This window comes from Marmota monax, unplaced genomic scaffold (genome assembly GCF_021218885.2).
Source record: "Marmota monax isolate L192 unplaced genomic scaffold, Marmota_monax_Labrador192_F-V1.1 WCK01_AAM20220418_F8-fsc00019, whole genome shotgun sequence".
In the NCBI taxonomy this organism is placed as follows: Eukaryota; Metazoa; Chordata; class Mammalia; order Rodentia; family Sciuridae; genus Marmota; species Marmota monax.
In genome coordinates, this window is record NW_026695242.1 from 4,756,659 (window position 1) to 4,770,710 (window position 14,052).

The window sequence follows — 14,052 nt, forward strand, 5'->3', positions numbered from 1 at the left end:
CAATAGTTAAAGGCACCATCTGCAGTTGGAGGACTGTTCCCTCTGATCTGTTCTAATAGTTCTTTTTGTAAGTTTAATAACAAATATGTGATGATTACTACTTAGCTGAGGATGTGTTAGGACTTCCTACAAATCTGTGTTCACTATGTAGTACCCTCTTCTCTGGTACTCCGACTTAAAAACACTAGCTTCTTAAGACTCTCAACTTCCAGCTCCATCCCTTTAATTCAAAGAGATTGCTAGGCTCTGCTTGGGTTACTTTCCTTTTGCTATGGCCTGGAAATTCTCTCCAAGCAGTTGGCTGGGGCAATCCTTGTGTTTGCCCCATTAATTTCTTACCTTTTTAAAAACTGGTTCATTTTATTTAGACTTAATAGGATTTTTTGAACATAATTATAAAAGCATGGTATATAATTTGTTCTCATTTAGTTCCCCAGTACTTCACTCCTCCCTAACCCCCCTTCTCTTCCCTATGCTCTGTAAACAATTTAGATATTAGGTGTGTTCCAAAAGCTTATGTGTAAGACAATGCAAGAAGGTTTAGAGGTGAAATGACTAGGTTACAAAAGCCTTAATCCAATCAGTGTGTTAATCTCTTGACAGGGATTAACTAACTGGTACCTGAAGTTAGGTAGGGTGTGGCTGGAGGAAATGGGTCCTGGTGTGTCTTTGTGGTATAAATTTTGTGAGCTGAGCTTAGTCTCTCTCTGCTTTCTGATTGTCATGTCCTGAGCCACTGTCCTCCACATTTTTCCACCACGATGTCCTGCCTTATCTTGAGCCCCAAGAAACGGAGGTGGTCTTCTATGAACTAAGACCTCTGAAACCAAGTTCCAAAATCAAGATTTCCTCCTCTAATTGTTCTTGCCAGGTAATTTGGGCACACCAGCAAAAAGCTAAGTTATCTACAATCTTTCTGTTATTTACGTATAGATTTTTTAAAAATTAGTGTCTTGTGGATGTACATGATGTTGCAATTCACTGTGGTATATTCATACACATGTACATAGGAAAGTTAGGTCAGGTTCATTCCACTAACTTTCCCTATTCCATTCCTCCTTCATTCCCTTTAATTTCACTTTGCCTACTTCACTGATCCTTCTTCTATCTTTTTTTCTGCCCCTCCCCAACTTTGGATTAGCATCCAAATATGAACAGTTTTTTCTTTAGCATGCTTTTGTACTTTGTATCTTTCAAGGAATTTATCCATTTTAAAAAGGTTGTTAAATATGTTGGAATAATACTGATAAGAGAGACAATAATACAGAGAAAATATCTGACCTTTAACTTTATGGGACTGGTTTATTTCAATAGCATGATAGTCTCCAGTTCTGTCCATTTAATGACAAAAGCCATAAAATTGTTTTTCTTTATGGCAGAGTAATACTCCATTATGTATATATACTATCTTTTCTTTATCTTTTCATCTGTTGAAGGGCACCTTGGTTGGCTCCATAGCTTGGCTTATTGTGAATTCTGCTGTTATAGACATTGATGTGGCGGCATCACTATAGTATGCTGATATTAAATTTATTGAATATATATCAAGGAGTGGGACAGCTGAATCACATGGTAATACCAATCCTCATTTATTTTTTACTTCATAATGATCACTGATTATTGCCTGTGAAGACAGTCTTGGTAGATAAGGTGTTATCAGGAAAGTTTAAGTCATCATTACTAGTTTATAACCCTCTGAGAAAGGCAAGGTTTACCATCAGAAAGTAAGAGTCAAGGGTGTGTGATTTTAGTTAAGTGCTGACATTTTGAAAATTTAATACTAAACTCAGTAAATCTGAGCTTTTTTTGGGGGGGGGAGGAAGAGGAAATATAAAACAAGTCATCTATCTATCTATCTTCACTGAGAAATTTTACATTTCATTGAATTTTAGAACCAAAATGTCTCTCTTTTCCTGGAGAAATGAAGATAATTTATAATTAATATAGAAGTCAAGTAGAAAAACAATGAACGATGTATTTAAAGAACTATTAATATCTCTTATAATTAAGTATTAATAATTAAGTATTAAAGAGCAAGTATTAATCTACTTGCTTTTTATAATCAAATATGGTATTATTTTTATTATCCCCATTAATGTTTATCACCTCAACTGACATTTCTACTGTATTAACATTTAAAAAAATCTGAATCTCACATTCAACTGTCTTGATATTTATTAAGGTGTTGTATTATTTGCCTTTGCATTATATGCAAATACAGCTTTATCTCAAATCACTGGTAGTTTACTTGAGAAAAGCTCAGAGTAAACATTAAGGCATACCACTAGAAATCTATTCATCAACGAACTTTTTGAGACTGGTTCAATAAAATACCAAATACACCTAATTGCCTGTAGCTGACTTTTATTATTCTATAAACCATATCACGACAGGTCTTCTCAAACATACTAAACATCTAAATAAGGGCTGGAAATGTAGCTCAGTAGTTAAGCCCCTCTGGGTCCAATCCCTGGTAAAAAATAAATAAATAAATAAATAAATAAATAAAAATAAAAAAAATTTAGTGTTGGGCAACTGTCTCCACCATCCATTTCCTGAACTTTTTGATCATCTCAAACAGAAGTTTTGCTTTATTAAATAATAATTACCCAATACCCACACCTGCCCTCAACTCACCATTATTCTACTATATGTCTTTTGGAAGTTGCCTATCCTATATACAGCTCAAAAAGTGAAATTAGTTTTTGTTTTTTTTGCTGTGGACTGAACCCAGGGTTGTGAGCATGCTAAGCAGGCACTATAACACTCAGTTACACTCTTAGCCTATAAAGTGGAATCCTTACAGGAAAAGCCAATATTTATCTGAAGTGTCTAGCTTATCTTACTTAACATAATGTTTCAAGATTCATTCATGCCATAGCACATTTAGAATTTCACTTCTTTAAAGCTGAACAATATTCCACTGTATGTATATATAAAATTGTGTTTATTAAAATTTGTTTCCACATTTAGCTATTGTGAATAGCCAAATGACATTCCATTTCATCACCATCAACAATTTTAGCAAAATGATAATATCAATTTCACTCATAATCTATTAAACTAAATTAGACTCAGACCTTGAAGAGATCAAAAGAAGTGAGAAAGTATTTATTTTGATTGTGGTTTTACTGACAGGTCAGGTATACATTTTCAAAAACTCACAAATATACAATAAAAAGGGTGAATTTTACAATATGTAAATTAAATCTCAAAAATCTAGTCTGTGTTAAAAATGAATATTTCACTAAGAAGTCAATATATACTGAAGGAGATACTGAGTTATAGCAGTCCATACTGAGGCAATTTTGTTATGTAATTCTCAAAGATATTTATCAAAATTTAGGGTTTTATTTTGCATATTTTAAAACATACACACAAGTACAGAAACAGGAAATCTAGGTACTCTTTTTTTAAAAAGAGAATAACTCACCGTCTCATTTCCAAAAAGTATGTCCACATAAGGCATAACTTTCATCAATGATTCCTTGTAGAACTGGCTAATAAACGGTGCAGACAAATTCAAAGTGAAAATCCTGTTGTTTTCAGAAGCATGGCGAGCTACTTTTAATACTGACTCTGGGGATGCTGTAAGAAAGAAGCCCTAGAAAAAGAAAAAAAGAAAGGATATCAGAAACACCATCTCCACAGAATTACTCTCAGTGAGAATATAAGAAACCTATATAAGATGCAATTACAAAATGCGAGGTAGAAGATAGTTGCATTTAATTAGAAAAAGTTAATCATGTATGTTTGATCTATGTCACTACTTTAGAGAAGAAACTAGTACTTATTTTATATTAGATTTATAGGCTGAATACTATAAAAAAAACTCTGCGAATCTACAAAAGACAGAAATATTTAAAATGTCTCATTCAAGACAGTGATTATATTTTTAAAAAATATTTAGTTATTGTTTATTTTAGTTATAGTTGAACATGACACCTTTATTTATTTATTTTTATGTGGTACTGAGGATTGAATCCAGGGCTTCACACATGCTAGGTGAGCTCTCTGCCACTGAGCCACAATCTCTGCCCCAGTGATTATATATGTAAGGGACCGGCGAAGCGTCGGAGGGAGAGACCACCAAGAGACCATTCATGCAATTGGCAGAAGGGGATTTATTGATCCAGCATGCTGGGGCTCCGTGCCCACTCAAGAAGGGAGAGTAGCCCAGAGCCCAGAGCAGGGGCTGAGCACTGCTTAAGTACACTTCTTGGGGAGGGCGGGGACTTTACATACATCACAGTCTCCTTTAATAAATCATCATACACCGTGGGAAAATCGAACAACAACTCCTAAACATGATTAGTTCATTCACTGGCGGGAACAGGTTGGGCGGGGGTGATACGTCAGTTCTAAAGCGGGGTACACATTCAAACTGATTGGTCCAGGCCCTGCGATGCCTACGTGCAAGGCCACACAGGGCCCTAAGTTATTAAACAACCAGGCGGTCAGGGGGAATATTTACTGGGCAGTTCGAGTATTGTCTTAACAGCTGCAGGAATTTCAGGTTTTGCATGTAGCATAGGAACTTAACAATACCTGGTCCTTTACATTTTAACTCAGGCCTTGCAGCTTAGAAACTTTACAATGCCCAGTCTTTTATACTTTAACTTTTACACTTTAACTTCAATTTCTTTTACCCTTACTATATATATATATATATATATATATATATATTTTTTTTTTTTTTTTTTTTAAAGACAGAGAGAGAGAGAGAGAATTTTTTAATATTTATTTTTTAGTTTTCGGCGGATACAACATCTTTGTTTGTATGTGGTGCTGAGGATCAAACCTGGGCCGCACGCATGCCAGGCGAGCGCGCTACCGCTTGAGCCATATCCCCAGCCCCAATTATATTTTTGAATAAGAGAAACAGTGAAGGCAGACTGAATCCTAGCTTCTTGTAAAGAAGTTTGTATTCTTTTAAGTGATTTATTAAAATCATATTATTATCTTAAGAAATATCTACACTGAATTTTTGAGGAATATTCTGAAAGAGAATTTTTAAAATTTTATGTTACAAAAGCTATACTTAAAAATGCTATTTATGAACATCTCTAATATTAAAAATCTTATTAAATATTTTTATGCTTTATAGATGAAAATACAATCAAAAGCATAAATATATATATAAGAAATTTATGAGGCTATTTACATGAGAATTACAATTTCTGAGAATTACATAACAAAATTTCTGAGAATTACATAACAAAATTTCTGAGAATTACATAACAAAATTGCCTCATACATTCTTACATAAACATATATGTAAGAAACTGGTCTGGATGGTGCAGAAATGAGTACAGGAAAACACAAAGCACAATAACAAACAATGAACTTGGAAAGACCAATTGAGTTAAGAACACAAATGGCCTTGAATGGAATGTAAGTGTATTTGGTAGGCAATGTGGGAATGGAGTGGGGATGGAACATAAATAATGAAGTTTTCCTTGAATGACAGCAATAAAAAGCTTATAGAAAAAATGAATGGAAAGTTAATGTGGATAAGAATGTAGCAACAGTTAATAAAATTCTCCATTTGAATGTGAAAAAGGAAACCATATTGGTACTACCTACAGGACTTGATGATTGTTTAAGATGCGGAAGGCAAAGAGTTAAAAGATGACTCAGATTTTGAATGTGGTTCTTCTATTAATAAAAGGAGAAAAATCTAGAACAGGATATAGTTTTCAAGGTAAAGAGAGAGTTAAATTGTGGTCACACTACTTGAGGTGCTAAGAGACCTCCAAATATCTATTTGAAAGTTGGACTCAGGAGAAAGGCCATCAGAGAAGGTGGTTATAAAAGAAGGATTGCATTACTGAGAATGTAGAAGAGGACAAAGGGTAGAACAAAAAACCAAGAAGCCAGAGAACAGATGAAATGAAAAAAGGAGAGAACAAAAGGAAGGAAAATGAGAAGTAATGACAGAGAAATCCAACCTGGTAAGTTTAAAGAAATTGCTTAAAAGTGTTCACTACTAAGCTGGTGACACATGTCTGTAATCCCAGCAACTTGGGAGAGGGGAGAGGGAGGCAGGGGGATTCCAAATTTGAGGTCACCTGGACAATCTACTGAGATCCCATCACAAAATAATAAATAAAAAAGAATGGGTATGCAGCTCATTTGTACAGCACTTGTCTAGCATGCACAAGGCCCTGGGTTCAACTCCCAGAACTCCACTTCCCCAAACAACCAAAAAGTGTTCAATGCCATCAAGAGTAAAGAGAATGAAACAACTGAAACTTTTAAAAGACACAGAATGATTAGGAGAAAGCACTTAGTATGAAGATAAACTAGACAGTTAAAGAAGTTGTGGTGAGAAAATGAGGGTAAGGATTGTTTGGCGGCGACTTGGTGGCCACTTAGTGGCAACTTAGAACAAAGCAGCCCGCGCTGAAAAAGAACATCAATCAGATGCCAGCGGAAACGCCTGTCAATCAGCCAGATCTCCTGAATAACGCCTGTCAATCAGCAGGACCCCCTGGCCAATTCTGGAGTTCAGCCAACTCCCCTGACCAACTCCAAGGGGGCAAGGGACCCTAGAAACATCTTTTCCTGTCCCAAGCCCTTCCCTTCCTGCTATAAGCCCCATAAAAGTCCAGTCCAGTCGAGCTTCCACGCGGTTTCTCCTCAGACCCTTCCCCTGTCCCCTCTGTGGGTCTGATCGAGTTCCGCCCGGGAGTGATATCTCAATAAAGCCTGTTCCACGGCCCTTTTAAATCTGCCTCCTTTGGCCATTGCCTGCCCCGACTGATCTGACAAGGATTATAAATTATTTTGGGACATTTACCAAAGATAACAAAAATCACCTGAAATTCACTAAGCAATTCTTGTGTGCCAGGTACTGCCTTAGAATTTTATATATAACTTGGGTATTATTATTTTTTCCTTATATCAAATCTGTGAGGTAGATACTGTTATTAGTCTCATTTTATAAACAACAAACATATAATAGAGAAAAAAATGTCCCCCAGGACACACATCTTACATGAGATCAGACTTTTTCTAGTGATTTCTAATATGACTCCTTATAATTTGAATAGATAATAGAAAAAAACAAAAACCCAGTCTTTCTATTCTTGGAGGATGGGGATTGCAAGGGTTGTTTTTAAGGACAGGCAAAGTTTGAGCACTTCTGCTTTTCAAATAAAAAAGAGCTAGTGGAGAAACAAAAGAATGAAGAAGGGCGTGAGGATAATTAGAACAAAGAACCATAGGGAGTCTGGAAACTAGAAGGGAAGACAAGCTTGCTTTAAATAGGAAATAACCTTAAATATACGAATCTACCTTAAGAAGTTGCAAAAATGCTACTGAAATATTCTCTTATAGCGAAGGGAATAACCACTCATACCACCCAAACTTTGAAAAGAATAACAGCAAAGAAGATATTTTTATTTTGAAAATTTCAAATTAAATACTATGAACATACTAAAAGAATGACTTTCGTGGCAGGATCATGTTTATCAGGATCCATCTTTGAAGGAAAAATTTATTGCCCTTATACATTCTGAGCTATTAACTCATCATCACAGATGTGGAACATCTTTAAAAAAGCCTTAAATATAGTATATGATATATAATTATAAGAATAGAATCCTAATATAATAATTAACTTAATTATATATTTATATATAAACTCTACATTGGGACTCAGAACAAGATACACTAAAATATGGCACCTTGGCAAATGGGAAAACTGAAGATAAAACAAGATCACTCTGACTTTCCCCTACATTTCTGTGTGAGAGCTGGCCACACAGAAATTCTCTGACCCACCTCATCTTGAAAATACTTCATAAGATCTCATTCCAGAGGATTCTGTTCTATTCCTGGAGGCCAGGAAGAATCTGAACACACACTTGCTGGTTTCCAGTCCTTTGCCCCTAGTTTACAACCATTAGACATTAGATAATGCAATTTTTTAAAAAAATATTTTTTAGTTGTAGATGAACACAATATCTTTATTTATTTATTTTTATGTGGTGCTGAGGATTAAACCTAGTGCTTCACACATGTGAGGCAAGTGCTCTATCACTGAGCCACAACCCCAAACCTACATCATACCCTTTTTAATCCAGTAATATTTCTCCATCATCTATCCATTTCTTTCATCAGACTTAACATAAAATACTGTTTTTCTCTGGGCCTTTATTTCTGAAAGCTTCCATATTACATAAAACTTTGTTATATTTCTTGTGCTTTTCTCTTGTGAATTTTTATGTGTTATAGGAATGTCAGCCATGATCCTTGCAGTAGGTGAGGAAAAGGCATTACTTTTTCTCCCTTATAGCTGTCTCTTATCACATTAAAATCTTGCTAATGAAATTCTAATAAAAATGCTTTCTCATCTTAATAACATAATGTTTTCTCATCACTTAAAAATTCCAGACCATTAATCCTTTACCAATAATCAACTGTTATAAAAGGTAACACTTTTTAGGTGTCATTATTTTTTAAATGTTTTCACTTTTTTTTAAAGCAATAACATTTCACTTGCAAACTATGAGCATCCAAGCTGCCTCTTTTGCTATTTTTGTCACTTAGAGAATTAAAAGAAACAGTTTATATAGCATCTTGTCTCCATAGTAATATGTATGTACTTGCTTTTTAGTCTTTCATTTAATGAGAAGAGTTTAAATCTTTCCCCCCTTATTTCTCTCCAAACTGTTCCAGCATGAAATAGAAACCTCCCAGAGCTAGCATTCTGCCAGCTGTGGATTAACCATAGACAGCCACAGAATGGTCTACATAAATAGTAACCTGGTCAAATAATTAGGCTTCTCACCAACTTCAGACTGAAAATTTGATCTGTTAAAATACATCTGATTGTAATTTAAGGTACGGAACAGTATGCCTCTGGAGTCTAAATTTGGCCTCATTCCAAATGTGTGTATGTTGTATTTGTGTTTTACTTTAAAATGCAATACAAGAGTATTGTAATATGGCTAGTATAACTTCAATGTTGTTAATTTTATAACGAACACACAAAAACCCACTAGTTTTAAAATAAGAGGTAAATTCACAATTTAAATTAATTCTATTTTTAATGTTCTCTTGTTTTTCTTTAAGTAAATATTTAGAATTTAAACAATTTGGGATTTGTGTCCTATTAGATGGCAAAGACTATTAAAACTGATGCCAACCATAATTTTTCTTGCCAGATTTATGACCTTTGCTAGGCCAAATGTTCCTTACTACAGTATCACCCAAAATAAAACTGGTGCCATTACAAAAAAAATTTTTTTTTCTACATGTCAGGTTTGTAACAAAAACAAGCCAGCAGTTTATGTCTATAGTTTAGAAAAATACTCTATATAACTAATAAAATATTGTGATTTTTCTAATGAGGGGTCTCAATCTATACAACAGTTAATTATTAATCTTTGTCCTTATAAACACCAAAACCAAAATAGATTTTTAACATGTAGAGCTTGCATAACAGTAATTAGAATTAAAAGTGAAGTGAGACATTTTTATTCATTATAATGGAAAATTAAAAAAAAGGCAGAAAGAGAAGGGATAGAAAGACTTAAAGACCATTTTAGCAGAGCTAGATGTAATATTTAGAAATCTCAACCGCTCTAAGGACTTGTCAGGGTAGTTTAAACACAAATGAATGTTAGAAACAAAACTGTTCAATGTGCTAAAAGAAAAGGAATGAAATTGCTCTTTACCAGTGTTTAATTTAGGAAGATCATTTAGAGTTCCTTTTAACTGTTTTTATATAAGAGCTCAAACTCAGGGATGGGGTTGTGGCTCAGCAGTAGAGTGCTTGCCTAACATATGTGGGGTGCTGGGCTTAATCCTCAGCATCACATAAAAATAAAATAAAGGTATTGTGTCCAACTACAACTAAAAACCAAAAATATTAAAAAAAGAGTTCAAACTCTTTATTATTTCCACTAACAATTATCTGAAAAATTGGTTTTGTGTGTGTACGTGAATATGAAGTGCTGGCAGAGTGGGTCAGCAACCTACAGAAGGTCCTTTATAAATAACAAGCAGGCACTGAATTTGACTGAACTTTAAGAAATTGTAATTTAGTTTCTTTTCTCACAATTACATATTCATATAAATTCCACTTTGAGTATAATTTCAAAACATAGGTATAAAGTCTATAATAAAAGAGAAATAAATACCAAACTTTTGGAATGGAAATGACTTCCAAACTGAGAAAGATTATACAAAGATTTGCTATAGAAAAATCAAAACTTCTAGTTGGTTTCTTCCAATTCCAGTAGGGGAAAAAAAAAATGCAAACCAGAAACCAGAAAAAATGTGACAAGGGGTTAATATATTTAATCCATTAAGAACTTAAAAAAAAAAGATTAAAAGTTAGACAAACATTACCAATAGAGAAGTTAGCCAAGAATACAAGAAAGCATCCCACTGAAAGAAATTCACAGTAAATCAATATATAAGCAAATATTCTTCTTTAGCAAACAAAGAAAAAGAAGTGATAGTCAATGACGAAGAATGGTTGGTGAAATGTATATATGCATGTGTGTGTGTATATATTTTTTTCTTATGGTTACTGTTATTTATTTATTTATTTTTTGTGGTGCTGTGGATTGAACCCAGGGCTTCACGCATGCCAGGCAAGTGCTCCCTGGTCCAAAACAAATATATTACTACTGCTGAAGGGAAGGCAGTAGACAATCTTTCAGGAAATGATGGGAAAATACACATGAGGAAACAGAAGCATACTCTTTGACCAAAAATTTTTAAAAAGAAAAGTATACATTCATGAATGTATCTGTGTATGCTATTTATTTCACTGGAAACCTGTAAGGAATGTAAACATTTTATTAGAATAAATAGATAAGTAAGAATTGACCTATATACTTCAAAGTTGGTTATTAATCATTTAAAGTGTGACTAGTGCAACTAAGGACTTGGATTTTAAATTTCATTAATTTAAATGAAGAAATTACATGTAGATGATAGACACATGTAATGTGGCTAGTATGATTAAAATCAATTTTTAATTTAATTTCATTAATTTAAAAAATGGAGGCAGTGTTAAATATTTTTTGTTAAAATGCTACTGTTGTGTTAGAACTACCTTTCGTTTTGGCCCTTGAAAATTTAATGACAATTTACTAAAGGTGTAAAATGGACACATTTTAAAGATTTAGTTTGAAAAATGTTAAAAATCTAACAATTTATATATATATACACACACACACACATGTATATATCATTTTTTCCACATAGAAAAAATACTGTAGGTATGTTGGGTTACATATATTAAACTTTCCCCTCTCTTTAATATTGTGAAGGCCAGAAAATTTAAATTACATAGGGGGATATATATCTCTATCGAACACTGTTGATCTAAAGAATACTTTGAAGATATTATAAATGATGATGATGAAAACTAAGTAGTAAAGTAGAAAATGTTTATGGTACATAAACATTCAGTGTCATTTTAAATTGTGTATACACAGTACAATTAGAACCTACATTAAATCAATGGTTAAAAAAAGAGTACAGGGGAATACATTAATAGTAAAAATGATTAAATTTGGGTTGGAAAATTACAGATGCTTCTAATAAATTTATTTCTAAAATTTGGTGATGTGGTTAATTACTCTTCCCATAAAGCTGTTTAAAGGATAAAAAGTATTTTGTTTATGTGAAGTTAATCTCTACACAAGCAGGAGATATTTATAAACAGCGAGAAGCGAAGTTCAATAAACAAAGAGTGAGAGTAGATAAACAACTGGGAGTAAGTCTACATCTTTTAGTAGACAGAAGGCTCAAAAAGGAACAAACTAAATATAAAATTAGACTTTAGCAAGGATAGAACACTGTTTATAGAAGCAAAAGGGAGAATAAAGATGTGTGGGGAAAAAAATTGGACAGCCGGAGAGCCCCATCAAGCCTAGATGAGCACTGACGAAGGAAGGGCTGAGAGTACCAGATGCCTGTGTCTCAAGATGTACACTGTTGTCTGTTTTAAAGAACATAATTAGCCTATTTTCCGTGAATGGATAGTTCATACTTTTTTTTTCATACAGAGAACAGGGTTGAGAGAATGAATAAATATGAAGTAAAAAATAACAAATACAACAACCATATAGCATATTTTTTTCCTTTTAATGGATCCTACATGTTTTCTGAATCTCCTAGAGTGTAAAATATATTTCTTTGCAGGAGTGGGAGGATCTAATGAGTTATGACAAAGCATAGTTCCTATCTGCTTGTAAGGAAAATATACTGGCTTTGACAATCACTAAGATAATGTATGAATCATTTACAATTACATTATCATGATATGCAGTATTTATACAAATGACAGCAGAATTACTAAATGAAAGTTAAAACAAATATACTAGTGAATGCTGTAAAGTTTGTCACCACTGGCTGAAATGCATCAAAAGAACAGAAGAGAAAAAGTCACCTGCACCTTCCTGCCTGTGTGGCTCCTTTTGGAAGCAAAAAATGAAATCACCTATTCCACACATATTTAAATCGTTTTGAGGATTAAAAGATCTGCAACCTTCAGTATACCATGAATGAAGAACTCAAGATTTCTCCTATCTCATGTAAGACCCTCAGAAAAAGCATATAATATAAGGCATAAAAGTGTAGTGGAAAGAAGATGAGCTTTAGGGAGACACAGAGGGGGATATTTATTAAAGCTTTGCTGAAAGCAAAAGGGAGTGTGAGATATCACAGAAGTCAATTTCTAGAGGAAAAGATAAGGCAAATGTGGTGAATGCATTATTGTGTTGAGAAAGCAACAAAGTAGAAATGTGTACACCAAAATGGACAAGATGGATAGTTCATACTTTTAAGATATTGTGTGCAATGTAAATACTTGCATGCATTGAAATCAACACAATATAGTTTTAAGGATACTTACAAATGTAAGGACATATAGAACACAGTAAGGGATCAGGAATGATATGAAAAATAACATAAGAGCTGTGCCCAAGCCAAATGGTACTGTTTTAACAGTACCTGAGCAGAAGGATTAGCTTAATTCTCTGAAATTTAAACAAACTCCCCCCCCCCCCCAGGGATGATGGGGTTTGGCTGTTTTCCAGACTAGCCTTGAACTCCTGGGCTCAAGTGAACCTCTTGCTTCAGCTTCTTGAGTAGCTGGGACTACAGATATGTGTCACCAGACCCCACTATTACACTAAGTCTTAACTGTTTTGCCAACTTGTCTAATTATTAATTGCATGACTTCAGGCAATTTAACTTCCCAAGGCCTTACTGTTCTCATCTATAAGCTGGGTATGATACAACTGCCATGTAGTTGTGAAGATTGACTAAGTGCTTAATACATTGACAACCATCTAGTATATATCTTGTACATATTTACAATGTATTAATATTATTAAAATAGAAATATCAAGAACATTTAAGAGTCCTTCTGCCCCAGGAATGGTAAATTCTGTTACAGCTGTAAGTTGCAATGGTGAAGAGAAAAATGCTCTTTAACTTTGGTCTTACGGTTTGGTATTCCTTTGAAATACAAATACATAAAACAATATCCATCATTCCCTTTCCAAAAGCTCCCTCTGCCTCTTCTCCCTCCCTGATTTAATCATCCTATATCCTGCTGACAGATTAATCACCCTAATCATTCTTCTTTTCCTAGTAAATTAAATCCACATGCCTCACACTCTAGCATTCAAAGCTCTTCACAATAGTACTTCAGCTTATACAGTAAACCAGCTGTAACCTCTATTTCTCCACAACATATGTCTTTGCTTCAATCATACAGAATGATTTACCTCTCCCAAAATAAATCTTCTGAGTCTTTATGTTGTTTCTTCTATCTGAAATGTACACTATCTCTAAGAATTTTACCACCACCTCAAGGCCCATTTAAAATCTAGGTTGTATCCCACAAAGGCTTTTATAATTAGATGTATTCAGTAGATGTATCCATTCCTCTCTGAATATGTAAATTTCAAATTCATAGTATGTAATATTATGAAACAAAACAGCTGAATGTATTTTATTTTACTTAATAATATAAGTAATCTGCATTTCTCTTACTTCCCTTACTTGACTGTAATC

The 14,052-nt window shown here is 33.8% G+C and overlaps 1 protein-coding gene across 3 annotated transcripts in view; it reads right to left on the bottom strand.

Moving 5' to 3' along the window:
* Positions 1 to 14,052, bottom strand: part of Adk (adenosine kinase) — a 488,318-nt gene that overhangs the window by 172,225 nt on the left and 302,041 nt on the right. For all 3 annotated transcript variants that reach the window (XM_046419601.2, XM_046419600.2, XM_046419602.2), the window contains one exon: positions 3,434 to 3,604. In XM_046419601.2, the coding sequence (XP_046275557.1) occupies positions 3,434 to 3,604 (171 nt within the window). The remainder of the gene's footprint in view (positions 1 to 3,433; positions 3,605 to 14,052) is intronic.